The sequence below is a fragment of the Carassius auratus genome, chromosome 38 (genome assembly GCF_003368295.1).
Source record: "Carassius auratus strain Wakin chromosome 38, ASM336829v1, whole genome shotgun sequence".
Classification (NCBI taxonomy): Eukaryota; Metazoa; Chordata; class Actinopteri; order Cypriniformes; family Cyprinidae; genus Carassius; species Carassius auratus.
This window is the reverse complement of record NC_039280.1, coordinates 1,313,037-1,339,536: the sequence shown is the minus strand read 5'-3', so window position 1 is coordinate 1,339,536 and position 26,500 is coordinate 1,313,037. Positions and strand designations below refer to the sequence as shown.

At 40.7% G+C, this 26,500-nt stretch overlaps 2 protein-coding genes across 3 annotated transcripts in view; one reads left to right on the top strand and one right to left on the bottom strand.

Moving 5' to 3' along the window:
• Positions 1-26,374, top strand: part of LOC113056610 (serine/threonine-protein kinase 32C) — a 51,988-nt gene extending 25,614 nt beyond the window's left edge. The window contains exons 4-12 of one of the 2 annotated variants that reach the window (XM_026223381.1): positions 630-803; positions 5,037-5,074; positions 5,350-5,439; positions 6,002-6,105; positions 7,371-7,487; positions 18,749-18,874; positions 19,007-19,135; positions 19,575-19,642; positions 25,847-26,374. In XM_026223381.1, the coding sequence (XP_026079166.1) occupies positions 630-803; positions 5,037-5,074; positions 5,350-5,439; positions 6,002-6,105; positions 7,371-7,487; positions 18,749-18,874; positions 19,007-19,135; positions 19,575-19,642; positions 25,847-26,018 (1,018 nt within the window). In that variant the 3' untranslated portion in view covers positions 26,019-26,374. Of the gene's footprint in view, positions 1-629; positions 804-5,036; positions 5,075-5,349; positions 5,440-6,001; positions 6,106-7,370; positions 7,488-18,748; positions 18,875-19,006; positions 19,136-19,574; positions 19,643-19,715; positions 20,124-25,846 lie in introns of those variants that run through there. The other variant, XM_026223382.1, reaches the window with a different exon arrangement.
• On the bottom strand, positions 8,121-11,539 carry LOC113056609 (uncharacterized). The gene is made up of 2 exons (XM_026223380.1): positions 8,585-11,539; positions 8,121-8,312 (listed from the first exon to the last, which is right to left on the bottom strand). The coding sequence occupies exon 1, from the start codon at positions 11,512-11,514 to the stop codon at positions 8,785-8,787; it is 2,730 nt and encodes a 909-aa protein (XP_026079165.1). The 5' UTR covers positions 11,515-11,539; the 3' UTR covers positions 8,121-8,312; positions 8,585-8,784.
• Positions 26,375-26,500: the final 126 nt, after the last annotated feature.

Below are 26,500 nucleotides of genomic sequence, written 5' to 3'. Positions count from 1 at the left end.
GAATAAAATATAAAAAAGTTATTAATATTCAAATGTAATTACATTTTTAGTAATGTTGTTTTTATAATTATTCATGTTTTTAAAATATGTCTAGTTTTTATTCATTTCTATTGGCATTTTAGTTATTTTAATTCATCAAGTTAAACTACATAAAAGTAAGAAATGCTGAAATATATTTATTTTTCTGATTTTTTTTTCCAAATTTTAACAAATGAAATCGATTTAATTCTTTAAATCCAATTTTTACATTTTGTTAAAGTTTAAGTAATTTTAAGTTATTTTATGTCATTTGTATCTTTTATGTCGGTTTAGTTTTTATTTATTCTAATTTCAGTTTCAGTTTTATTTTATTTTAAAAAATGCAAATGATAAATGTTGCCTTGGCAAGTAGCTGATATAAATTCAAAATTAGTTTTCTTTTACTTTGTATTTTATTTCTAAATAAATTAATTAAAAATTAGTGTTTATTTTCAGTTTTAGTAACGTTAAAACAAAAAATGAGAGATGTTTGCTTGGCAGTTAGCTTGAATTTTTGTATTTATTTATTTTGCATTTAATTTTATTTGACTTATTCTGTTAAATGAGAGCTGTGTGATGTCACTTCCTCTGACCTCTGACCTGTGCTCCAGGTACTCGTTCCAGGACGAGGAGGACATGTTCATGGTGGTGGATCTGCTGTTAGGAGGAGATCTGCGCTATCATCTGCAGCAGAACGTGCAGTTCACCGAGGATGCGGTCAAACTCTACCTGTGTGAGATGACACTGGTGCTGGATTACCTGCAGAGCCAGCACATCATACACAGGTGTGTGTCAGCATCAACACCATCAGCACACAGCTACACTCGTCTGGCCAGAGCAAAAGCTGCTCTCACACAATCTGCATTTTAAAAAGAGCTGTATAAATAACGGTGACTAGACTTGACTTGACTTGACTATTGGCAAAGGTGTTTGCCAATGTGATTTTTTGAATGCATTTTGCAAGAGATGTGAGGCATTTTGCATTTTGTGTGTGCAGGTCTTGGATTTGTGTGTAAAGTTTTGAAAATGTGTGTAAGATGTGAATGAAGATGAGGCCTATGGAGCAGACAGTATGCATCTCTATTTATTTCACCCAGTCACCTCAGTGATTTTATTTATTTTACTATGTTAGCTTTTATTTTATTGATTTTGTTTTGTTTTAATTGTATTTATTTTAATAATTTTGTTGTGGTTTGGTCAAGTTTTTTAAAACTTTTTTATGTATTGCTATTTTTGTTTAAATTATTTGATTATTCATATTTTAATTTAGTTAGTTTTTTTATTACTATATTGTGTTGTTATTATTATTATTATTATTATTATTTAATGTCTATAGTTTTTATCCATTTTATTTCAGTGTTAGTTTTAGTTATGTTAGTTCATAAAGTTAAACTAAATAAAAATGAGAAATGTTTCACTGGAAACTAGTTTAAATATAATAAGTACATTTTAAGTTAGTTTTATTTAATTTCAGTCAACATTTATTTTATATCAAGTAATAATAGTAAATAATAGTAATTATTTAGTTTTATAGTAGTACAAATAATTGTTTTTTTGTAGTTTTATGATTTTAGTTATTTTGTCTTTTTTATTTTATACATGACTCTTTATATTTAATTTAGTTTTTAGTCTTAGTTTTAGATTTTATTTCCAGAAACCAGTTGATATTGGACAGATGAAGAAATGAGCTGAATGTGATTGAAATTCACACTCAGTGGTGAAATGATTATTAGTTTGGAGTCTTTAATATTCACTTTATATCAAAACAATAGAAGTCTATGATGTGTGCTCATTTAGAAAGCTGTGTGTGTGTGTGTGTGTGTGTGTGTGTGTGTGTGTGTGTGTGCGCATACGTCTGCTCGCAGGGATTTTGTTGTGTAATTGCATGTTTAGTTCTGGGGGCTCCTCAGGGAGACAAGGATTCTGTGCCAAATAAAAGTGTGCTTGTTTTGTTTTGGGCCTGTCACTAACACTTTAGAACAGACCTGACAGTAAATGCAAGGGACTAAATCTCTCTCTGGCTTTGATAGCGTGTGTGTGTGTGTGTGTGTGTGTGTGTGTGTGTGTGTGTGTGTGTGTGTGTGTGTGTGTGTTTGTATTAGTCAGTCACATTGTTTTCTCTGCGGTGCATTTCGCTGTATGCTTCTGAAGGAGCATTTCCTGTCTGTAGTATTATTTAGTTGCGCTAAGTTAGGCAGCAGTGTTTCCTAGCAACAGTGTGTCGTGTCACGCTGCCACCAAGGTAAAATTAGTCTGAGTGGAGGATTCCTGAAATCAGAGGCTGAGCGGAGCATCTGGACACATCTGACAGATCCTGCTCTGGTTAAAGACTGATGCTGCAGGGATACTGGAGTGTGTGGTCCAGGTTTCAGCCATTCCTTAAATCATGTGTCTGAAGAGATTTGCTTAAGATGTAGAGATTAACCTTTTTAACGAACCACCTAGCAGCCATCAATAACACCCCAGAAACACCCTAAAAACAGAAACTGCCTAAAACCATTGGAACACCATAGAAACACCCTAGCAACGCCCCAGAATAACCTAGCCATCCCATAGAAATATCCTAAAAACAGAAACTTCCTAAAAATCATTGGAACACCATAGAAACACCCTAGCAACACCCCAGAATAACCCAGCAATCCCATAGAAACACCCTAAAAACAGCCTAAAAACCTTTGGAACACCCTAGAAACACCCTAGCAACGCCCCAGAATAACCCAGGCATCCCATAGAAACACCCTAAAATCAGAAACTTCCTAAAAACCATTGGAATACCATAGAAACACCCAACAACGCCCCAGAATAACCCAGCAATCCCATAGAAACACCCTAAAAACAGCCTAAAAACCATTGGAACACCCTAGAAACACCCTAGCAACGCCCCAGAATAACCCAGGCATCCCATAGAAACACCCTAAAATCAGAAACTTCCTAAAAACCATTGGAATACCATAGAAACACCCTAGCAACACCCCAGAATAACCCAGGCATCCCATAGAAACACCCTAAAATCAGAAACTTCCTAAAAACCATTGGAACACCATAAAAACACCATAGCAACGCCCCAGAATAACCTAGCCATCCCATAGAAATATCCTAAAAACAGAAACTTCCTAAAAATCATTGGAACACCATAGAAACACCCTAGCAACACCCCAGAATAACCCAGCAATCCCATAGAAACACCCTAAAAACAGCCTAAAAACCATTGGAACACCCTAGAAACACCCTAGCAACGCCCCAGAATAACCCAGGCATCCCATAGAAACACCCTAAAATCAGAAACTTCCTAAAAACCATTGGAATACCATAGAAACACCCAACAACACCCCAGAATAACCCAGCAATCCCATAGAAACACCCTAAAAACAGCCTAAAAACCATTGGAACACCCTAGAAACACCCTAGCAACGCCCCAGAATAACCTAGCCATCCCATAGAAATATCCTAAAAACAGAAACTTCCTAAAAACCATTGGAAAAACATAGAAACACCCTAGCAACACCCCAGAATAACCCAGCAATCCCATAGAAACACCCTAAAAACAGCCTAAAAACCATTGGAACACCCTAGAAACACCCTAGCAACGCCCCAGAATAACCCAGGCATCCCATAGAAACACCCTAAAATCAGAAACTTCCTAAAAACCATTGGAATACCATAGAAACACCATAGCAACACCCCAGAATATCCCAGCCATCCCATAGAAACACCCTAAAAACAGAAACTTCCTAAAAACCATTGGAACACCATAGAAACACCCTAGCAACGTCCCAGAATAACCCAGGCATCCCATAGAAACACCCTAAAATCAGAAACTTCCTAAAAACCATTGGAATACCATAGAAACACCATAGCAACACCCCAGAATATCCCAGCCATCCCATAGAAACACCCTAAAAAAAGAAACTTCCTAAAAACCATTGGAACACCATAGAAACACCCTAGCAACGTCCCAGAATAACCCAGCCATCCCATAGAAACACCCTAAAAACAGTAGCTGCCTAGAAACCACCAGAACACCCTAGAAACAAACTAGCAATGACCCCAAATACCCCAGAGATCTCATAGCAACCAGTCAGAACAGCATAGAAACACCCTGGTATCACCCTAAAAACATTTCAAGCACATGAAAAGCTCCACAGCAACACCCTACAAATGACCCAGAAAACCACACTGAAGCAACAGCCTAGCAACCCCTCAGAACACCACAGAAACCCTAGCAGCACTCTAAAGGACATTTCAGTCACGTTTTTAGACGGATATTTAAGCACACATACAATATAGCCAAAACAACTCGCTTCTGTTCTCACATTAGTGTTTTCTCTGTCACATGACATCAAACGTCGTCACCTGACTCTCTCGTGAACACAGGAGTTGCTGGAAGCCAGTGATAATAGTTTATAGAGTTGTAAATATGGATGTGTTTCTTAGAAAATCCCATCACTTGGCTTCAGAAGGCATTCATAAACCCACTGGAGTCGTATGGATTACTTTGATGGAGTGATGCGCTTTATGGGGATTCAGAAATTGGCCACCATTCACTTCCATTACAAAGCTGGGAAGAGCACGAGTGCGAAGTGTACTATCCCTTTAAGGATGCAGTAGGTTGTTTTGAAGAATGTGATGTGTTGCAATCATGTCAATGTTCTATGCCCGTGTGTGTGTGTGTGTGTGTGTGTGTGTGTGTGTGTCACAGCTCTGTGTGAATTAATCCCATCATGCTCTCTGGCATCTTCATGACAGCAGGGGAACGTCTCTCTGTTAATTAGCTGTGAGGGAATCAGAATCTGTTTTTAGCTGGACGCCACTTATTCTTAAATAGAGTGTGTGTGTGTGTGTGTGTGCATGCTTGTTGTAATTAGTGAGTGTGTTGAAAGTGTGACAGCCCCCTGAGAACTGAACATTCACACGAAAGAAGCCCCCTGAAGCTTTCACAACACGGCTGCAGATGCGGTCAGAGAGAACTGATGAATTAATTAAGTCTGACGTGATGATGTCTTGATCTCTCCACACAGGGACATCAAACCAGACAACATCCTCCTGGACGAGCAAGGTGAGATGAGTGTGTGTGTGTGTGTGTGTGTGAGTGAGAGAGAGAGTGTGTGTGTGTGTGTGTGTGTGAGAGAGAGAGAGAGAGAGTGTGTGTGTGTGTGTGTGTGTGTGTGTGTGTGTGTGTGAGGCTCTCAGAAATGGTTCAAGGAGAGTTCTCGTAGGTCTATTTGTGATGTTCCCTTTTTTAGAAAGTGCCCTGGATTGCTCTAGTAGTTGGTTGTGAGCTCTAGCTCTGCTTCTTGTCTGGTTGTCACTTGTCTGTCTGTTGTTCTTCAGGTCATGCGCATTTAACAGACTTTAACATCGCTACCATAATCAAGGACGGTGAACGAGCCACGGCGTTAGCGGGTACAAAGCCTTACATGGGTAAGAAACATGTGTAAGATCCAGAACTCACACAAACACAAGAAACGATGATGAACTCTGAACATCTTCCAGTGCATCCTGCAGTTTTTACAGACTGATGTATTATTGTTTGATCAATTATTATAGCTATCAAACTCAGTGGTTCTCAACCTGGTGTTTTTGGGGACATTTATATGTGTTTGATAATGAGGTTCAACTTAGATATATGAGGAAGCCGCATTTTAAATGTGTATTTTCTAGACCTGAAGAAGTCTTGGACATTAATCAAATCTTAAAATCTTACAATGACTTCACATTTCACTAGTTATGCCAAAATTCTAAAATATTTTATCCCTTAGAAATTGCAAGTATAACATTTTTTTAATAATCCTTTCCATAATCCTGATCCAGTAAATGAGAATCAACTGGGAAAGTCATGCAGTATTCTTGACCGTTGATTGCAGTTTTTCTATATTATTGTGATATTCTTTATTTTAAGAGTGATTGTTATTTGGTGTACAGTTTGCATATTCTGTGATATTTGTATTGCATATGTGACGATCCGTATGCTTAAACCTGACAGCTCCAGAGATCTTCCAGTCGTTCGTGAGCGGGGGAACAGGTTATGCGTTCGAGGTGGACTGGTGGTCGCTGGGCGTGACCGTCTTTGAGGTTCTGCGAAGTTGGGTGAGTTTTTATTTGCTTATGTTCTTTTTTGATGATGACAGTGTAATCTTTTCACCGATGGAGATATAATGAAACTAGCTTAACTTAACTTTAAACCAACTTGGCCAGTGCAGATTCAGCGGGACCAAAGCTAACAGGAACACACTCAAACTTCACTAGTGATTAATAAACGTTATATAAGTGTTAACTCCAGATGTTCTTAAAGTAATGTTTTTGGAATGTTCTCATAACTTTATTAATGTAACGTTGAGAGAAAACGTTCATTCTTGGAGCATCCCTATGATGTTGTTTACACTTGATGAATGTTTTAAGAAACTTTTTTGTAACCTATAACTTTTTCCCATTCAGAAAATAAATAAATGTATAAATAAAAAAAGTTGCTAGTCGCTAACGATTTTGTTTTCATATCATTTTCACAAAACTTTCATGGATATATTGTTGTATCAATATCTAAACATGCAATATGTCAAAGGAAAGAACAGCGCATGTGCTTTCAAACAAACTGTTTTATTCTAGCTCCATGCATTTTCTTTTTTTTTTTTTACTTGGCTGTAGATGAGTGATTTTAAACAAAAAGCTGAGAAAATTGTGTTTTGTTTTTTTGTGTGTTAATGGTTACAAAGGGGGTTACATAAAAAAAAAATATATATATATATATATATATATATAAAATAAATAAATATATATATATGATGATAATCACATGCACTCCCACAAATAAATTTAATTGATTTCATTCCTAAATTGCATTGACTGCTCTAAATATGAGATAGACACAGAATAGGGCAAGTGCTTATTTGAAGTTTTATTTCCTATTTGACTTGATGTATATGCTTCATTTTTTATGATTGACTGTTTAGTTTTTTGTTTTTTTTTTCAAGGCATTGTTAGACTCCAGTGTTTCCTGTTATAACTATGCAAAGACTTGATTTAAAAACAGAATCATAGCTACTTTCTGTTTCTTGTTATGATTTCAAATCTGTATTTACCTCAGAATGATTTCTGGATGAGGATCTGAAGTCTTTATTTAATCTTAATTTCAAGTGATGAAGGATTCTGAAAGTCTTAAATAATGTTTTAATATTTACAAGAAAACTGAACATTTAAACATATTTAGAATATTAAATAACATTGTTTTGAAAGTTAGTAGAACATTGTCGTGAACAAAAATCTGGAGATTTCATTGTTTTAGAAACATTTGGAAACTTGGTTTTTATAATGATGTGAATTGGTTACACACGAGTGTCTCCCTCTCTGTCTGTCAGAGGCCGTACGACATCCACGCCAGTAACTCAGTGGAGTGTCTTCTGCAGCTGTTCAGTACGGTCAGTGTTCAGTACAGCTCCTCCTGGAACAAAGACTTGGTCTCGCTGCTGAGGAAGGTGAGCTGAACAGAACATCACTAACATACACAACTGAAGAACCAACTGCCTCGCAGACAGTGATACTTTTAAAAGTGATGCATTACAATATTGCATTACTTCCTAAAAAAGTAACTAATTGCGCTACTGGACAGGGCTTGTTTGTTTTTAGTAATAACAATTATTTTACAACTGTGAAAGCCCTTTCACACTGAAAGTGTAGTGAATGTGTCTCAGGCTGAAGGAAGTGTAAGTTCTGGTCTGTAGAGTAGAGAGAGCAGCTCAAACTAATCACATGAAGAAGAAACAACAACACTGTGCACTAATAACTACAGTCAGACACACATCTGTTATTGATGTATAATCAGATCATCACTTTTACATAAAAGTGTATTAAATACATAAATGATATTTGTCTTATTTAACATATTTAATTATTGCAGGTTTGCATCATATTCTGAGTTCAACTGTTTTTACTGATTTTGAGGAACACTAATTGTGTTTCTGAGTAAACACATGTTCATATTGAGTCTAGATCTACAGTGAGATCATGTTCACACACAACACTCTGATCTCTGTCTCCATGGCAACACCAGAGCTGTCACTCAACACATGAGAAACAAAGTAACTGAAGATACTGGAGTAACTCTGAACGGGACTGATAGATCAGTAGGGGTGTTGATGCTAATCCACCACGGGACTCCGGTAAGAAGTGTGACAGGAGACAGGGCACTGTTCAACTCTTTATCTGAAGTATTTGAGGGTTCACAGCAGATGGCACAACATTGCTCCAATTAAACTGGATATTGTACAAGTTATGGCCACAAAGTGTTAAATGTGGTCTTTCTGAAATAAACAGAATAAACAAACATCAGTTTACATCTGCTAAATATAAATTACAGACATGTAAACGAACTAACAACTTGCTACTGTCACATTATACATTAATCAACACGAGAGGATTAACGGTAATGAGCATACACATTTGAATCACTGTATATCTTAAATATAACAACATTATAAACAATGTAAAGTTCGATTACACAAGCTGAATATTTAAACACAACAACGAAATAAACATAGCTGACCTATAATCAGGAATGATTAAATAAACTTACATTCAATCACGCACATTAACACCTGATGAAAATGGCGCAGCAATCGGCTATTGAAAATGAAAGTGAAACCGGAATAGCGGAACTCACATAAACTAGCGGCACACATTCATAATAATAGTCCTTCCACTATAAACACACATAGGGAATTTAGAACAGCCGCCCCCAGATTAGCATAGCTAATATGTCTAATGATAAATTCCCTAGTCATTGGAGTCCGCTTCACCTCCGTCCGGTAGTGCCGGGAGTCTGACAAGTTTGGCCACAGGTCGTAGGTATAGGCGATCATTGACCTGTACTTGAGCTGACCTGACATGTCCATCAGCACTGGGTATCAGTTTGACAACCCGACCAATTGGCCATTGGGCTCTGGGAAGCTGCGGGTCGATTATCATGACCACCGTGTTCTCAGCTAGATCTTGAGTTACCCGCTGCCATTTCTGGCGAGTCTGGAGACCCGGTAGGTAGTGTTGTGTAAAGTAAGACCAGAAATGATCGATGATAGTCTGGGAATGATGCCAGTGACGCTTGGACAAGGGCTCAGGGGTGTAGACCACCTGGGGAAGCGAGGCGTCTCGCCGCCCCATGAGAAGCATATTTGGGGTAATTGGATCCAAGTCTGCCACGTCGGATGAAACGTATCCCAAGGGCTTGCTGTTCAGGATACCCTCTACTTCGATCAGTACAGTCTGCAGGATATCTTCAGGCACAGACTGACTCCCGATGACTACTCGCAGTGCAGACTTTACAGATCGGATCTCCCTTTCCCATGCGCCTCCGAAGTGGGGTGCAGCGGGAGGATTCATCCTAAAAGTGATCTGATAACTAGCCAGCTGCTCCTGCAGTCTGGGCTCCATCTCCTTGAAAGCTTCTCTCAGTTCGGTCTCGGCTCCCCGGAAGTTAGTACCCTGATCTGATATGATCTCAGATGGGGTTCCTCTGCGTGCTATGAAGCGCCTTAATGCCAGTAAGAATGCATCAGTGTCGATGCTGCTGAGCAGGTCAAGGTGAATGCATCTGGTTGTCAGGCACTTGAAGATGACGCCCCATCGCTTCTCCGTCCTACGGCCAATCTTAACCATGAATGGCCCGAAGCAGTCGACTCCAGTAGAGAAGAAGGGGGGTTGGTACAATCTTAGGCGAGCTGAGGGTAAGTCAGACATAATAGGTAGAGTCGGCTTAGCTCTCCACTTCTGACATTCTATGCACTCTCTCTGGTGTCGTTTGATGGCTTGCCTGCCCCTTAGGATCCAGAAATGGCGACGTAGCTCTGCGAAGACCCTATCAGGTCCTGGATGGAGTAGACGCTCATCGAAGTGCTTAACGATGAGTTTTGTCACCTGATGATGGGGATCTAGAACCACTGGGTGTATCTCGGTTTTGCTGAAGCCATCCAATCGCCGTAGCCTACCTCCCACACGAATTAGGCAGAACTCAGGGTCGAACTCGGGTGCAAGCGTGTTCAGACGGCTGGCTGTGGGCACCTGGTTCCCTGATTTTAAAGCCTTGAATTCCTCTGGGAAAGATTCCTCCTGACATTGACTCAAGATGAGAGCTTCTGCACTCCTGTATTCTACGGATGCTTTACTAGTATCTTGGGCGGCCGCCCCATGGAGGGACCGGTAGGTCGCGTCGACTAAGGCACTCCAAGAAGTATACTGAGATGCATCAGGCATGTCTGGATTTCGATCGTCTGTGACTAATCCACAGAAAACAGCTTTCCTTGTTTCTGAGGTATCCTCTCGGGCCTCTGCAAGGGGCTTGACTGGCCAATGATCTGGCGGTTCACGGAGGAATCCTGGGCCTCGACTCCACATGTCAGAGTTAGCCAGCTCCTTGAGCGTTCTCCCTCTGGTAATATCGTCCGCCGGGTTATTTGAGGAGTCAACGTATCGCCAAGAGTGGAGCTCAGTCAACTCTTGTATTTCTGCCACTCTTGTCCCGACGAACACTTTGTATCTACAGGACTCAGACTGGATCCAGGTCAGTACTGTAGTCGAGTCAGTCCATAATGTCACTGTCTCTATGGCAATGGTTAGCTCCTGTTTGAGAAACTGTGCAAGCTGAGCGCTAGTCAATGCTGCACACAGTTCGAGACGTGGCATCGACAGTTGACGCTTGGGGGCTACCCTAGAGCGAGCCATGACAAAGGTAGTGTGGATCTTACTGTGTTGCTCTGCACGGAGATAAGCCACCGACCCATAGGCAACCTCGGATGCATCGCCAAACACATGAAGGCTTAATTTTGATTTCTCCACATCAAAGTCAGCAGGAAGATAGCACCTTGGAAGCGTGAGCTTATAGAGATCAGGCAGCTCCTTCTCCCATACGGTCCACTTCTCCAGCAGGTCTGCAGGAAGATTCGGATCATCCCAATCTCTCGGTTTGTTCCAGAGTCTCTGAACGAGAACCTTGGCACGGGTGGTGAAAGGAATGGAGAATCCTAGAGGGTCATATTGCGTTGCCAAGACCTTATAAATATACCTCATGGTCGGATGATCCTCTGCTAGTGTACGATGCCTGTAACCCAGGCTGTCTTCTAGGCAGTGCCACATTAAGCCAAGAGCCGGCTCCAATGGGTCTGAATGATTTTGCCGTAACCACAATTCGATGCTCTCTGAACGAGCCTTAGATGGGAGGTGCTGGACAACAGAAGGGATATTAGTGGCCCACTGTCTGATTTCAAAGCCCCCGGAGGCTAAGAGAGGCCTCATCTTGTCAACTAGTCGCTTGGCTTCCTCAGCAGTGGGAAGGCTCTGTAGGCAGTTGTCCACGTAGAAGCTCCGCTCTATGGACTGCAATACTTCCTCATTGCCGAACTGCTGGCAGCGAACGTGCATCTGCAGCGCGAAGGTGGCGCAGCAGGGGCTGCAGGTCGTCCCGAAAGGCAAGACTTGCCATTCATAGATGTCTGGCGGGTCCTTTCTGCGCATGTTCCTCCAAATGAACCTCAGAAGGGGTCTATCCTGCGGTAGGAGTCTCACTTGGTGGAACATACCACGTATATCCCCACTGATGGCGACTGCGTACTGCCGGAACCGCAGAAGTACTCCTAGCAGTGAGGCACCGAGGGTAGGACCTGGAAGCAACTGCTGGTTAAGAGACATACCTTGGTAGGCAAAGGAACAATTGAAGACCAACCTGTATTTGCCATTATGCTGCACGAGGTGGTGTGGTATGAACCACGACTCCTCGTCTACCTGCTGGCCTTCTGATGGTACCCTGACAACATACCCTGAATCAAGGAGCTTCTGTATTTCAGCTTCGTACACCTTAGCCCTCTCAGGGTCTCTACTCAGGTGTTTCTCAGTGTTCCTGAGGCTGGACAAAACAGATTCCATAGTCCCCTTCAGCGGTGGAGCGTTTGGCGCACGAAGGAGTGGAGTAGCGTAACGCCAGACTCCGTCAACTTCTACTCGTCGCGTCTTGGTCTCCAACATGTCTGCAGCCATCTGATCATGTTTAGACCGAGTTATCACTTTCTCGCTGCGAGATGGAAGGACATCAAGCTGCCAGAGTCGTTCAACATGCTGATAGACAGGATCTCGCAGTGGTGTAAGAGAAGTGAACAAACACTGAGATGAAGGTATCTGGTGTGGGAGCAATCCATCTGGTCCCTGGAGGACCCAACCGAGCTGCGTGCGTACAGCGACTGGTCCGCCCGCTGGGCCCAATCTGATGGGCTCCTTTGGGGTAATTAATGTAGGATAATCAGACCCAATTAAAATTAAGGGTTGGACCCGAGCGAAAGATGGAATGGGGATCCCTCTGAGATGGTGATAACATCGCTGGAGCCTCTTGATGGGGTAGGTTTGCTCGGTAAGCGTGAGGAGAGGCGCGGTGAAGATACCTGTAAGGCTGTGCTTCTCCTCTGGCCTTGACTGTGGGGAAAGCAGCAAGTCAATTGACTGCCCCTTCAATTCTGTGATGTCATGTCGGATGGTACGAAGGGCCATAATCTCTTCTCTTCCATCAATACCAAGTTGCTGGACAGCTGCAGGAAGGATGATACTCCGCTGAGCCCCATCATCCAAGATAGCGTAAGTTGAAATAGACCTCTTGCCTCTCCACAGAAGCACTGGAACTACTTTCAAGTACACACGACCCGTGAAACTAGGAGAAGTGAGATATGCACGCTCGTGAGAAGTTGTCAGCAGCACACTGCTAGGACCATCCTGGGCAATGGAATGCAGCACTCCGAGATGTATATTACCACAATCCCTGCAGGGCTTCTTCAGAGTACATTCCTCCCATTTATGACTTGTGCGTCCACATTTCCAGCATCTTTTCCCATCCTTTATCCACTTCAGAATCTGATCAGGTGAGCACTCAGTGATTTTGCTACACTGTGACAGGTAATGCTCCTGACTCTTACAGAACAGACACAAACGCTTCAGTCTCCTGGCCGATGACTGAGAATTAGCAGCATTGGTATGGACAGACTGCCCTGTGCTAGCTTCCATGGGCTGTTCACTTCCATGATAGACTGCAGTGGATCGAGTCTGGGGCTTGGGTACAGACTGGCGGTCCTTACGTGAGACCTGTACTCTCTCTGTCTGGTAGCGCTGCACCATCTTGGTAGATAAACGCTGCGCTTCCGCCTTGACCTTCAACCAGTCAGCAAGGTCATGCAGGTTATATGGATTTAGGCTGTCAGTGTGCAATCGGCCTCGTAACTGTAAATGCTCTATAAAGCTGTCTCGGTAGTGTTTGGGCAACTTACTGAGTAATCTATCGACATGCCCTGTACAAGAGAGCTCTCGCCCCTGTGGCCCCTCAAGTGACATCAGCATACCAACTAGTAAGTCAACATTGAGTGCAAAACTCTGAAAGGCCTTTGCATCACCAACTCTAATATCAGGTGAGTTCAGCAGGGCTGCGATCTCGCTCTGTGCCAGTTGATGAGGCTGGCCATACTGTCGTTGCAATGCTATCATAGCTGCCATATAGGGCGCAGGATGATGTCGGCATGCTTGGGCAATTAACCTAGCTTCCTCAAGAACCAACTGCTCCATCAGTACCCTGTATTTATAGTGCTCTGTAAGCTCGGTGTGAGGATTGAGAAGATTATCCAAGGCCATCTTCAGGTCTGTGAACTCCCTCTCACTATCGTTCACAAGCTTAGGCAAGGCTGGAATGGGAACTGGTTGTAGCTGGGGTGTAACTGGCAGAGGCTGGTAAACCGGAAAAGGAGGTGGTGGTTGGCAAACCACTGAAGGGGGATACCCAGGCTGCACAGGAGTGTGGACGGGAGGCTGAGCAGGGTGATACCCAGCAGTCTGTAGAGGAGGGCGATACGGGTCAGAGACAGCGAACGACTGCCGTGTGGCTTGGCTCGGCATGTGAGCCTGTAACTGATATACAGGGGGCACTAAAGGCCTATACGCTGTAGTGGTCAAAGGCAGCTTCACTGAAGTAACAGTATGTGGCAGTGATGAGGTAAGCTGACATGTAGAATCTACTGTGCTGAACAGAACCCCCTGCTGTGGCGTTACATGTGGTACAGATAAGGGGGGAGCACCACGATATGTCGAAGTAGTACCATATGCAGCAGGAAGGGTGCCTTGTGTTACGTGCCACAAAACTGACTGCTGAGAAATATCAATGTGGGCTGTCTGAGCTTGAAATGACTGGCCTAAATGCGGAAGCGGGACAGATGAGACTGCAGTAGCTTTTGGTCTGACTACAGGTGGTGAAGTAGTTTGGGCTCGTACATCTACCTGGAATATGGGTGATGCAGCACCACTACTGAATGAATCACACTCGGATGGGCTGTGATACCCTGGAGGAGCTACTGAAGAGCTAAGATGACCGACAGATCTCTCAACATCCAACTGATGACTCATAGCGGACACTTCTCCATACTGCACCAGCGATAGATCACCCATGGGCAGCTGCTCCACAGTCGAGACTGGCTCGGCCTGTCCACTGAGGTCGAACTGCGCTGCTGGAGAATCCATCCTTGGTAGGTGGTATGACCTTTCGTGAAGAACAGGGTCTGGTATGAGAGACTTCGGCAAGGCTACATCATAAGCTTGCAGACGTGTGGAAAGCTGACGTGCTCTCGCCTGTGTGCGAACACCGTGTGTCGTATCAGGGGAATGAAGTAGGCTCTGTTGCTCCATATCACCGAAGTGAATATAGCATCCGGCTCGAAGGACCAAAATGAACGGGACTGATAGATCGGTAGGGGTGTTGATGCTAATCCACCACGGGACTCCGGTAAGAAGTGTGACAGGAGACAGGGCACTGTTCAACTCTTTATCTGAAGTATTTGAGGGTTCACAGCAGATGGCACAACATTGCTCCAATTAAACTGGATATTGTACAAGTTATGGCCACAAAGTGTTAAATGTGGTCTTTCTGAAATAAACAGAATAAACAAACATCAGTTTACATCTGCTAAATATAAATTACAGACATGTAAACGAACTAACAACTTGCTACTGTCACATTATACATTAATCAACACGAGAGGATTAACGGTAATGAGCATACACATTTGAATCACTGTATATCTTAAATATAACAACATTATAAACAATGTAAAGTTCGATTACACAAGCTGAATATTTAAACACAACAACGAAATAAACATAGCTGACCTATAATCAGGAATGATTAAATAAACTTACATTCAATCACGCACATTAACACCTGATGAAAATGGCGCAGCAATCGGCTATTGAAAATGAAAGTGAAACCGGAATAGCGGAACTCACATAAACTAGCGGCACACATTCATAATAATAGTCCTTCCACTATAAACACACATAGGGAATTTAGAACAAACTCAGATATTTCCTTCTGAATTAAAAAGTGATGTGTTGCTTTACTAGTGACTTTAAAAAGTAATCTGATTAGATAAGATGCGTTACTTGTATTGCATTACCCCCAACACTGCAGCACGGTGCCATAGACTTACACAAGCAAACTCCACACACATATACTTATGACAGTGTAAGTCTAGTTGGATGTTGTCAAGATAGGTTGCTAAGGTGTTCTTTGATCTTTGCTGGGGTGTTTGGGGTGGTTGCTATGGAGTTTTGACAGGACATTGAGGTTGTTAATGTGTTCTGCTTGTTTCTAGCATATTGCTGTACAGTTCCTAATGTGTTCTAGATGGTTACTCGGATGTTTGGGTTGATTATTAGGGTGTTTTGGGTGGTTGCCTGAACATATCTATGTGGTTGTTAACATGTTCTGATTGTTTTTAGAATATTGCAGTTGCCAAGGCATTCTAACTCGTTGCTAGGGTGTTCTGGGTGGTTACTCAGGTGTTCTAAGTTTTTGGCTGGGCATTTTGTGTGTAACAAGTTCTTACTGTTTTTAGCACATTGCTTTGTTTTGTTAAGGTGTTTAAGGTGGTTGCTAGGGTGTTCAAGGTGGTTACTAAGGTGTACTGAGTGATTGCTAGATTGTTTTGAGTGATTGCTATTGGGTTTTAGATGGTTAATAGGGTCATCAAGGTGGTTGTTAGGGTGTTCCAGGTGGTTGCTTGGGTGTTTGGGGTGGTTGTGAGGGTGTTCCAGGTGGTTGCTATGGTGTTCCAGGTGGTTGCATGGGTGTTCCAGGTGGTTGCATGGGTGTTTGGGGTAGTTGTGAGGGTGTTCCAGGTGGTTGCTTGGGTGTTTGGGGTAGTTGTGAGGGTGTTCCATGTGGTTGCTTGGGTGTTTGGGGTAGTTGTGAGGGTGTTCCAGGTGGTTGCTAGGGTGTTCCAGGTGGTTGCTTGGGTGTTTGGGGTAGTTGTGAGGGTGTTCCAGGTGGTTGCTTCGGTGTTTGGGGTAGTTGTGAGGGTGTTCCAGGTGGTTGCTAGGGTGTTCCAGGTGGTTGCATGGGTGTTTGGGGTAGTTGTGAGGGTGTTCCAGGTGGTTGCTTGGGTGTTTGGGGTAGTTGTGAGGGTGTTCCAGGTGGTTGCTTCGGTGTTTGGGGTAGTTGTGAGGGTGTTCCAGGTGGTTGCTAGGGTGTTCCAGGTGGTTGCTTGGGTGTTTGGGGTAGTTGTGAGGGTGTTCCAGGTGGTTGCTTCGGTGTTTGGGGTAGTTGTGAGGGTGTTCCAGGTGGTTGCTAGGGTGTTCCAGGTGGTTGCATGGGTGTTTGGGGTAGTTGTGAGGGTGTTCCAGGTGGTTGCTTGGGTGTTTGGGGTAGTTGTGAGGGTGTTCCAGGTGGTTGCTTGGGTGTTTGGGGTAGTTGTGAGGGTGTTCCAGGTGGTTGCTTGGGTGTTTGGGGTAGTTGTGAGGGTGTTCCAGGTGGTTGCTTGGGTGTTTGGGGTAGTTGTGAGGGTGTTCCAGGTGGTTGCTAGGGTGTTCCAGGTGGTTGCATGGGTGTTTGGGGTAGTTGTGAGGGTGTTCCAGGTGGTTGCTTGGGTGTTTGGGGTAGTTGTGAGGGTGTTCCAGGTGGTTGCTAGGGTGTTTGGTGTAGTTGTGAGGGTGTTCTAGGTGGTTGCTAGGGTGGTTCTGGGAGCTAACATGTTCTGATTGTTTTCCCACATTGAGCTGCTGTCGCTAGTTTGTTCTAGATGGTTGCTAGGGTATTGTTGGTGGTTGCTATGGTGTCGTGCTTCATTGCTAGGGGAGTTCTTTCTGGCCCGAGTCGGAAAAGCCTTTAACTTGACAAACTGCGTTAATAAGGATGAAATGGACAGAAGATGGAGAGAGAGAAATGAAAACAGACAGAACACGGAGTCAGAACAAGTGAAGAGAGGATAAAACACTAATGATGCAGGAGAGAATAAAGGGAAAGACTGAGAGAGAGGAGGAGATAATAATGAGCTGGAGAGATAATAAAACAAGATGAATGAAGGAAACGTGTGTCGCTCTGTTGGAGAGAGAGAAGAAATATTATGAGAGGAGAATAGATATTGGTGAAGAACAGAGCGACATTACAGTCATTTATTAGAGCTGAGAGATATGGGGAGATTATACTGCGTGCATGAATCACTGGAGAAGAGCATTGTGGGTAGGATTGAACAGATGGACCCACAGGAAGTGTGTTGCTCATAACTTCCTCTTTCAGCTCAGCAGATCTCTGTTTTATTTAATTGATTTTCTTAAAAGACATGCAGATATATGAGTCAATGATCTGATTTCATCTTAAGATCTCTTACCTTTGTGTGCAGATTTTGGTATATCAGACAATTTGAGCACACTTTGAGACTGTTGAAATCTCTTCTAAAACGCTCATGTGATACTGAAATAAAATGAAATATTATGTTTGGTTTTATTTTTTTTATTTATTTTTTGGGGGGGGGGTTTTTAGGCATAATTTCTGATTTTTGTTTAGCTTAACTAGATGTACAAAATATAGACTTTTTTTAAAAAGTAATAAAAATGTCAAAAAACAAGAATACAATTACTTTAAAAAAAAAATGTAACTAAAATTCAAATGAAACAAAAAATCTAAAAATAAAATATTAGGAGAAATCTTTTAGATTTTTATTTTTTTGCATATTGTTTATATTTTTACATTTTAATTCAAACATAATGTAATTTAAAAAAAAATTATATATGTGTTTAACACTGACTTAGGTTTTTACTATCCTTGTGAAACAGTAATGCGATTGGTTCTCAGTCTTCAGACGAAGCCAAATCCAAAGCAGCAGAGTCGTTCAGCTCCAGTCGGTTCAGAAACAGTGCTGATGTTGCTAACTTCATTAATTATGATTATTAGATTCAGCTAATAATGTAAAGATAAAAAATCTGTTTCTGCCACATCTATCAAAATCTCAAGTTCCTCCTAAATAGCGTGAATATTAAATGCAATGCGCTTGTGAGGAATTGCTTTTGCTCCTCTATTGTAGATTGCTGCAGAAAAGGTGATCTGTTAAATGCATAAATGTAAATGTGAAGTTTTCTTGCTTCCCAGATGTTTCTCCTGAGAAACACACCTGTTTTCTCGGACGTGAGTGTTCTACAAGTTTCAAATCGTGCTCAAACTGGCTGATATACGAAGTCTGCAATCAAAAGAGATAAATCTGTTCCCTCATTAGTGTGTGTGTGTGTCTCCTAAGAATCAAACTGATACTTGAATGAAACCTGAGATCTCCTGAGCTGAAAGAGGAACTACAGTAGTGGAGTGTGTTGTGAATACTTCTGTGAACACTGATGTTTGTGGTTGGTTTGATCCTGATGGTGTTCTCTGTGTATCTGCTTGTGTTTCACGTTTCTGAAGTTATTGACGGTAAACCCAGAGCATCGCTTCTGTAGTCTGGCTCAGATGCAGACGGCACCCTACCTCTCCGATGTCAACTGGGACGACGTTTACGAGAAGAAGATGGAGCCCGGCTTTGTTCCCAATGTGAGATTGAGTTCAACTGGTGACAGCTCACACACTCACACACACACTCAGTGTATGACGGTCAGACTGTGCTTTTGTTGAATATTTGCCTCCAGATGTTGCTCTGTAACTCTTGCTCTGTTTCTCAAACAGAAGGGTCGTCTGCACTGCGATCCCACCTTTGAACTGGAGGAGATGATCCTGGAGTCTCGACCTCTTCATAAGAAGAAGAAGCGACTGGCCAAAAACAGATCGAGAGACAACAGCAAAGACTCTCAGTCTGTGGGTGAAACACACACACACACACACACACACATACGTCTCAGAAATCACATTTCACTCTTACAGTCGTGTGACATTTGAGCGTAATCCCTGAGATAAGAGCGTCTCGGACTAAAGGCCGGTGACTGATTGTGTTTATCTCTCGGCTTTATTATATCGAGCCTGACTGACGTCTCCATCCTCACACACACACACTCACACACGCCGTTCTCCTGATGTTTTCCGTGTGTTTGCGCGATCACAAAGCAGATCAGGATGAATCAGCTGGAGAGGTCTGAAGACGAGCGCCTGTGGTCTGTAGATGCAGCATTATTATCTGGATGATTAAATTATGAAGCTCTCCGTGATGTGCGGAGGCTATTTCTGGTGTGCTCCTGCAGCTGTAGGAGGTTATCGTCTGACGCATGATTAACCAGTCCTTTCTCTGTTTTTCTCTCAGGAGAACGACTATCTTCAGGAGTGCCTTGAAGTCGTCCAGCAAGAGTTCATGATTTTCAACCGTGAAAAGTGAGACTATAAACACTAGAGTTTTGTTCTGCGACCCTGTAAGAGCTTTATTTTATTCATTTATTTTTTTCAGCTGAGTTGATATATTTCTTTGAAGTCACCCTGGGAAACTCTCAATTCTCCCTTCATCAAATGAAGACATTTAAAAGCCTTAAATCATAAAGTCATGGCATTAAATGTTGCATGCACTGCAAGACATGAATATCTTTCTCAGTATCTTTGTCTAGTTTTTTGGTACAAATATCTTAACGTTTTCGTAATGAAGTGAGTTTATGATTAAAACGGGAACAAGAATCTGTCGATCTGCACGTTTGGATCTCTCTGTCCTTTGAGCAGCAAAAAGAGTTAGCACTTCTCCAATTAAAACATCCTAGATTAGAGTTCAAGATAGAAATTGAGAAACAACAATTAGATCATGAGATCATGTTGGTACAGCAGGCCTAAGAAAACAACGTCTGAACATTTTTCAAAGGCAACGTTTCTGGTGATTCGCTGTCTTTAATGAGCTGCAGTGGTGGACAGTAACGGAGTAGCTTTACTTCGTTACTGTACTTAAGTAAATTTTTCAAGTATCTGTACTTTACTGGAGTAGTTTTATTTTGAGCAACTTTTACTTTTACTTCACTACATTCCAAAGCATAAAATCGTACTTTTTACTTCACTACATTTCATAAAACATATCGTTACTCCCTATAATATATCACATGCTCCGACACGCAGAAGCGGTGTCTGATTCATCATGAACGAACTGAGTCTTTTCAAAAGAAACTTTTAAATCGGATCGCGAATCGCACCAAACGATTCGTTTACGAATTAGAATGATCCGATTGCGGCTGTTCTGGAGTCGACCACTCACTGATTCAAATGAACCGTTTAGTGCGAGTCTACAGAAGTAAGAACCGGGAGATCTTGTGAGCGCGCGTGCGTCTGATGTTGCTAAAAGTAAGTTATGTCGAAATTTTGGATTAATTATTGTAACTGAAAATCATATTTAGGTCAAAACTGTCAGTTGTTTGGGAACTAAATCCGTTGTAAAGAGAGATCTATTTAAGCCCACTCAAATGCTCGCGTGCAGACGATGCAGACACATCAATTTTAGGTAAAAAAACAACAACAACAAAAAAAACTTAAAACAACACAAATTAAATACAATAACTCATGCATGTTCAAATTCACCGCTGCCGTAATGTTAACAGTTTTATTAAAATGTCCTATATGACGTCTGTTTTTATATTGTTTATCGACAGTAACGTTATACATATGTATATTGTTTGGATTAACTAGACGAGTAGACAGACATGAATGTTCATCGTACTGAAAATAAGTAAATATTGTTAGCTGATGCTAACTGTCTAGCTAACAAGCTTGTTGGTGCTAAGTTGATGTAATTTTTATAAATGTCCAAATATTTTTATTCAGCCACATATATATACACACATATATATATATATATATATAGATAGATAGATAGATAGATAGATAGATAGATAGATAGATAGATTACATCTGGTTAGAAAAGAAAGGATGTGATGTTCAGAACATGGTAACTACAGTAATTATCAAAGTGGGAAGAGATGCACCCCGTTTGGCCAGGGTTTGAGAAAGAAAAAATCATTATGAATTTTTTTTTATTATTTTTTTCTTTAAAATGTTCTTCCTAACTTCAGGCCTTATTATCATGTCATATATACAGTACAGACCAAAAGTTTGGACACACCTTCTCATTCAAAGAGTTTTCTTTATTTTCATGACTATGAAAATTGTAGATTCACACTGAAGGCATCAAAACTATGAATTAACACATGTGGAATTATATATGGAATTATATACATAACAAAATAGTGTGAAACAACTGAAAATATGTCATATTGTTGGTTCTTCAAAGTAGCCACCTTTTGCTTTGATTACTGCTTTGCACACTCTTGGCGTTCTCTTGATGAGCTTCAAGAGGTAGTCACCTGAAATGGTCTTCCAACAGTCTTGAAGGAGTTCCCCGAGAGATGCGTAGCACTTGTTGGTTCTTCTGCCTTCTGTCTGCGGTCCAGCTCACCCCTAAACCATCTGGATTGGGTTCAGGTCCGGTGACTGTGGAGGCCAGGTCATCTGGAGCAGCACCCCATCACTCTCCTTCTTGGTCAAATAGCCCTTGATGCCTTCAGTGTGACTCTACAATCTTCATAGTCATGAAAATAAAGAAAACTCTTTGTATGAGTTTTCCAAACTTTTGGTCTGTATTGTAACTATGATGTTCTGTAAAACAACTAACTTTAAAATACTTTGTTCTTACTGGTGAAAATCAGATGGTCAACTCTGTTTTCTCTCAGGTACATCACAGTGTAAGCTTCACAGTTAACATCACTCTCATCAGCGTAGTCCATATCAACAACAAAAATATATTTTGACTCCATATAGTGGTTATTTTGGAAAAAATCCCAGTTATTTTGAGCAGTAGGATTATAAAAAAATTTGCTAATATAAAATTAAATTAAGTAGCCTATGTAAAATTGCAAACATCTATCTTGCAGTACTTTTTTACTTAAGTACATAAAAAATTGAGTACTTTTGTACTTTCACTTAAGTAAAATTGAAAAAGGAGTACTTTTACTTTTACTGGAGTAATATTTTACCATATGTATCTGTACTTTTACTCAAGTACTTGATTTGTGTACTTCGTCCACCACTGATGAGCTGTAATTGTCTAGTTGACTTGAGCGCTTATTAAAATTAGAGTTTGTGGGGTGATTTCAAAATATGGAAATTTCATAGACGGAGAAGAGATAAAAAAGAAAGTTTCAATAGTTTTTGTTCTTAATTCAGGGGCTAAACAAAATGATTTATCTTGCACAACTGGCAGATATTTTTGCTTGTTTAAGCACAAACTAACAAAATATTGGTACTTTTTACAGAAAGGGCTGTTAAAATCTATTTGTCTTTGATTCATTCATTCAAGAGATTCATTCAGTAATGAAACAAGTGAATCTTGAGTGAGTCATTGAATCATTCTAGCAGAAATGTAATTTTGTTCAGCTGTCTAATGTTTTATCTTCAGAATTATGAGCAGCACAATCTCCATTAAAAAAACACACACACAATTGAATTGTTGATTTTTCTGACAGATATTAGTTCTCGTTTTAATTATAAACTCACTTGATAAATGTCTCATAATGCGAGACGTGTCATTTTGTGAATCAAGTACATCTTGATTTAAGAATCTTTAGACACAAGACACAGTTTATTTCATTCTGATCAGAAGGAAGAGTAGAAGTCTCTAATTTTGGAGTATTCCTTTTTACAAAATTAATTAAAAAGAAATAGTGCTTGGAAGTGTTTCTAATTTGACTCTTCTGCTTCCCAGACATTTAGATTTTGAGCACATATTGATTATATTTAATGCTGTCAAATTATTATGCTATTTTTTTTTACATAATATATATGTGTGTGTTCTGTGTATATTTATTCTGTATATATAAATACACACACATGCAGGTATATATTTAAGAAAAAATATGTTCTGTTTCTATATTAAATAGATTTATAAATAATATAAATATAATATATGTAAATAAAAAATGTCTAAATATATACAGTATGTGTGTGTACTTCTACATACATAAATATACATGGCACACACACACATGTAAACAAAAACATTTATTTTGGATCATGATTAATCATTTATATATAGATATCAGCTCTATTTATATATTTGCTCTTAAAAAGATTTTTAAAAACTCTAAACCCTGCAGAGTCTTTGTAAGGTGTGTGTTATACGTGTGTTTTAGCAGCTGGTTGATGACAGTTCTGTTCTCTGTTCTCCTGAGGTCTGGTATCCAGATCATCACCTCATTTATTATTGAACAGCGTCTGCATTACTGCACGAGCCTCTCTCACTCTCTCACTCTCTCTCTCTCTGCTGTCTTTACCTTTCTGTGGCTATTTTTATAACTGACTGGTTATGTGTGAATCTGTCGCCTGATGATCTACCAGTTAAATGCACATGAATGTTTCTACAAAGTCCTAGCTATGAGTGAGAGACTCAGGGTTTTCCTTAAGCCCAGATTTTCTTTTAAGTTGGGGGCATCTAAAAAACATGCTAAATGCAAAGTCTGTGTTAATTTGCTGATATATCTTTAGTACAAAAAAAGTTGCAAATACAAAATACGACAGAATTGTATAATTATGATAGAATACATAGTGAATCTATTTCCTGCAGATTCCTGAATTAAATAAAAACAAAAAAGAAAAACACACACTCAGTGCACACTCTTTATTCATCAATTTGTAGATTGGAAAAAAGAAAAAAAAATTATGCAGAAAAGATGCATCATCATCTTGTTCTGACCAAAGTCGCATGGAAGATTTTTTAGTTTTGTGTTTTGTAACAAAAACAAACAAATCAGAACTGCAAGATGTAAACTCAGAATTTTTGAGATCTGCATATTTTTAGGCACTCTTTGACGTTAAAGAGCCAGTAAGATGAAAATTCTAAGCGTCCTATCACTGTTTATAAGTCCTGTACAACAGGTTTAAATCCATCCAAGGTTAAAAAACATTGTCATTTTGTCAAAATATCATTTTAAAATGACCTCAATTCTCAGAGATCCCCAAACGGTTCGCGCGAAGCTGTTCAAAAGATTCAGTTTCCTTAAACCCCACCTTTCGGTAGCATACTGCGTTCTGATTGGTCAACTAACATAGTCAGGTTTGATTGGTTGTTCCGCACACACCTCCACGGTAAACTATGCGTTAGCATCTGTTTGGGGTGAACTATGTCTTATTCCTCTCATCGCGAAGCAAACAGTAAAATAAAAAACTTGAACAGTCTCGCTGCTTTTCTTCTGTGTGTGTGTATTCAAGCCACGCTTCAGTTTGAATCTGAATAGAGTTCAGCGCGGGGGCGTGGTCACATTAGATATAACGAAGGGAGACGTGAAAAACAGACATCGCGTTGTTTTCATATGGATTACTTTATCACAGAATATCTGTTAGCAGCACCTGGTTAGTTTTAAAGTAGACATGTCAAGCTTTCTATAGATATCTCTCTCACGTCTCTTCGTTGAGTATTCACGGAGTTACACTTCATTTTAATGACGTGTTTGTAAATGAACCTGAGGTCAGAGGTCAGTTTCTCTCAAGACGGTAGGCGGAGATTATTATGCAAAGTGTTCTAGTGACGTACATAGAGATGGGCAAAAGATTTGAAATCTATAACGACTCGTTTCAGCGATTCAGAGTCGACTCCTTACTTTAGAAGCCAATAACTTTAGAAATCGTGTACTTTTTGGTTTAATTCCTTTGCACATTGTTTACACTGATGGACAGCTACATCATACACTGTAATACAGGTCATTTTTGATTTCCCATCTGTGTGGCTCTTTAACTATAAAGGCAAGGATGTTTCGGAAGCTCACATTGCTTTTAGTTCATGCAAGTCTTCCTGTGAAATTCATATTTACGAGTAGGGAATACATAGCCTACTGTACGACGTCATGTGCGTTAAAAAAAACTTTTTGGAGCAAGATAGCCCAAAAATAATTATTTGTTAACTCTACAAATGATTTAGAAAGACTGCATTGTGTGTTGTGTGTTTTGCATTGTTTTATTGTGCAGTCCTGTGTATTCTGTACATGCAACATTTTTTTTCCTTTGTGCTCAACCCATAAACACAATCTTCCTGAAATAATTTGACTTGAATGCAATAATCCCTCAATCCAAGCTCACATTTTTTTTTATAAGAATGTATTCAAACATCCATTTTGCATCATCACAAACGCATTTTCTTTAGGAAAAGGAACATTGTGATGGTAGACCACAAAACCAGTCATAAGGGTCAATAGATTTATACAACAATAAATGATCTCTCATTGATGTGTGGTTTGTTCGGAGGACAATATTTGTCTGAGATACAACTATTAGAAAATCTGGAATCTGAGGGAGCAAAAAAATCTAAATATTGAGAAAACCATCTTTAAAGTTGTTCAGATGAAGATCTTAGTGATGCATATTAAATTAGGTTTTGATATATTTACGGTAGGAGATTTACTAAATATCTTCATGGAACATGATCTTTACTTTTCCCATATAATACAAATATACCAGTGCTATTATGACTGGTGCTCCAGGGTCAGTGTGTGTTTGCTCCTGTGTGAGTGTGTGTTCTGTTCGAGTGTGTTCCTGAAGCTCTTGTTCTGTGCTGTGGCTCAGATTGAAGCGCCGTCAGGAGGAGGGCTGTATGGGAGCAGACGGAGACGCTGATCCAGACGGAGACGAGGCCGAGGCCGAGGGAGGAACGGAGGACGAGGAGACCGAGGCTGAACCAGAGGCCTCCAAACTGAGCATGTGCGGCTCGGTCTGCTCGTCTCCAGGAAGCTGCTAGCGCCCCCTGCTGTCTCGGAGCTGCTCCTCGAGATCCCAGCCCTGCTTCCTTCCTCTCCATCGCTCCTAGAGAACATCTGAACTTCTATGCAACGTAACTCTTCAGCATGATGTAAAATAGAGATTTTAGAGGCAATTCTACAATGTAAGACTGTTTGCTTGAGTAAGACAACACCACATCAGACACACCAGACGACGGAGGAGATTTAGGATTTATGTTTACATACGTGACCACAAAATCAGTCAGAAGGGAAACTGAGATTTCTGCATCATCTGAAGCTGAATAAATCATCTCTCCAGTGATGTGTGGTTTGTTCGGAGGACAATATTTGTCTGAGATACAACTATTAGAAAATCTGGAATCTGAGGGAGCAAAAAAATCTAAATATTGAGAAAATCATCTTTAAAGTTGTTCAGATGAAGTTCTTAGCAATGCATATTACTAATCACAAATTAAGATTTTATATATTTATGGTAGGAAAA